At 41.7% G+C, this 2606-nt stretch overlaps 1 protein-coding gene across 1 annotated transcript in view; it reads left to right on the top strand.

The window, feature by feature from the left end:
• Positions 1 to 905: 905 nt before the first annotated feature.
• Positions 906 to 2606, top strand: part of LOC113170691 — a 47786-nt gene continuing 46085 nt past the window's right edge. Inside the window, exons 1-2 of the mRNA XM_026372891.1 lie at positions 906 to 927; positions 1043 to 1237. Coding sequence (XP_026228676.1) covers positions 906 to 927; positions 1043 to 1237 — 217 coding nt within the window. The remainder of the gene's footprint in view (positions 928 to 1042; positions 1238 to 2606) is intronic.

Raw genomic sequence — 2606 nt, 5'->3', positions numbered from 1 at the left:
ATTAGGAGGTATTTATTTTCAGTATTTCTTGCAGCTTCAGTTCCCTCTGGCATTGATCACAGATTACTTTTGACAGTCACGTGTGAAACTCTCAAAGACATTTCCAGAAATTGGCTTTCAAACACATGTCCAAAAATTAAGTTTAGGAGATGACTGTAGCCCAGTGGAGCTCTGAAAAAATATGTTCTATCAATATGTTGAGTTTTAGTTTTCCACTGCAGCCTCCGAGCCTTAATAGCCTTGGCTTTATTAACAGAGGGGAGACTGGAATATTGAACACAGAGCGGAGAGAGTAACATCAACAATCTGCAGTGTTTACTAGGTTGGACCTTCATGTCTCCTTCATAATTCAGTCGAGCTGACAGTTGTAGAGTAACTTTTCTATGTTTCGCTCTCAACAGAATTAGCAAAATCACTTTACTTTGGAAACTACATCCAGTCTTGCAATGCTGCAAATATATTTTACATTTGTTACCAACTGCTGGCAAGGAGTTTAAAATATAATAGCTTTGTCGCGCTCTCACAAGTGCATTTGGGTTCACTGTCAAATCCAAGCCAATTTAGGATCCTTTTGAACAGTTGATGGAGTCCACATTAGAAATACAACAGCAGCTGCTCAGTGACCACAACAGTTTGGTATTCATACAGTGCCAATGCAGGCAGGACGCTGGTCTCATCCTGCAATGTGTCTCTGGAAATGTTGTTTGGATGTGTTTTTGTGACAGAAAGCCTCAAGCAAAACATTGTCAAATGACTTGAAAAAATGTTCCTTTTATAATAGCGTAGTCTTTCTTCTCTTTTGAGAGCGTTTCTGGTTTTATTTTGAAAAGCTTTCAACCAGCATGTCCAGAACTATTGTGATTTATGGGGACTAGTGTTCCCACCATGTATGTTGCTTCAAGAACATGCCATTGAGAAGTGACATTAGTGAGCTTTCTTTGTCCTCAGCGGTGTTAGATTTTGTTTTTCAAGTTGACCTCAGCACCATCAATTACTCAAGGAGCATCTGCCCTGACAGTGTTATATCTCCTCTTGTCTGCAGAGAAGCCAATGCCGCAGGGTCCCCCAGGTGGTGTTATCGGGATCCTTGGAGGTGTTGTTGCCATTGGACTCATCATCGGCGTGGCTGTTACTGTTTTCATGTCCATCGGCGGCAGCAGAAGACCCGCACTGAGACAGATAATGACCTGTGAGTACCAAGCCTCTGCCAGAGAATATTGCAGGCGCTGGACAGGTGGTAAGATTAGGTGTAACACTCTTGTCACCCCATGAGAGAAAACCACTTTGAAAAGAACAAACACTTTTTTATGTGAGAGTTAATGTGTTCAGAGGCAGAAGAACACTGGCAAACAGCACATTAGCCTCCATGCATTCATTTTGAGAGCCAATGATTGTCTTTCATATAGGTCAGTTTAAGAAAATAATCTAATGGTAACTAAAATTTTAAAAGTTTATCTTTGTTCAATATAGCAGACAGAGGTAAAATAATTATCATTAACGCAGCAGCTATTAAGCTTTTGCTTGATTGTAAATGTTAGCCATAGTGAGCCCATTTCCCCATTAAAGACTATTGTTTTAATCAGACTGATTGCAGGAACATGTACTGCCGTCTCTTTTGGGAGAGCATCACCTCTGTTATAGGAACTGATTTTCTGGTGATTCTCGAGCGTGGAGCTGATCCAGAGGTTCGGCTGGTTCAAAATGTGATTTGGAGAAACGGCCGTGGAATTATGCAAATGGATTTTTATTTGAACAGTAACTAGCAGATCTAAGATCTGAGGACGGTTTGGAAAGACCTAAAATGCCATGCAGTTCAGCATGGAATAAAGATGCAAATACTGATCTTATGATCTGGCAACGTTTGCACAGTAGGTCGTTTAAATTGAAATATTACAGATCAGAATGTGTTTTAGAACAATGAATGAAGCCAGGCGGATTGTTGTTAGATGTAGATTCAGTCTACATTTCCTGCTGCCCCCTTCTCCTCCGGCAAAGTAGGGCCAGGTAATTTTTGTTCTCCCTGCAAACAGGGGCCATGACAATTTTGAGCATTGCCAGCTGCTCCTCGTACACAGAGGGGAAAACAAAAGTTGCACGGGATGCAGCTGAGAGAACAAGAAGCAACAGAGCTGTGAAAATCTAAAATATCTTTTTGTGCTATTCCGAAGGTGATAAAAGTCTCTTCCATCTGTTTAGGAAGACTTGTATAAAATCTGTTTTCACTGGAGGAGGAAATTGCTAATTGCCTTTGTCTAAAGCACCTGGCCACGACAGATAGCGCGGCGGTTGCCAGGGTTTCCATGATGCTCTTGGCTATAATGGATATACAAGATGTAAACCACATTCCCATGGGAATGATGCTGCTGTGTGCAGGGGTTGGCTACCTTCCTTCCTGGGAATACAACCAAAACAACTGAGGTTGGGGGTGTACAGAATCTGGCTGAGGGTACACATGAGCCTTTAATCAACTCACATGATGAGATTACAATGCTTATTTTAGAGGTTCCTCCTCCAGAATCTTTTAATTGAGTTGATGTTCAAAGCAGTAGTAGTACATCAAGCATCAACAAGCCGCTGTGCCAGGTTTTTGCCCCCGCAACTCTGCC

The sequence above is a fragment of the Anabas testudineus genome, chromosome 13 (genome assembly GCF_900324465.2).
Source record: "Anabas testudineus chromosome 13, fAnaTes1.2, whole genome shotgun sequence".
NCBI lineage: Eukaryota > Metazoa > Chordata > Actinopteri > Anabantiformes > Anabantidae > Anabas > Anabas testudineus.
Note: the sequence above shows the minus strand (reverse complement) of the source record. Positions and strands in the feature narration are given on the sequence as shown.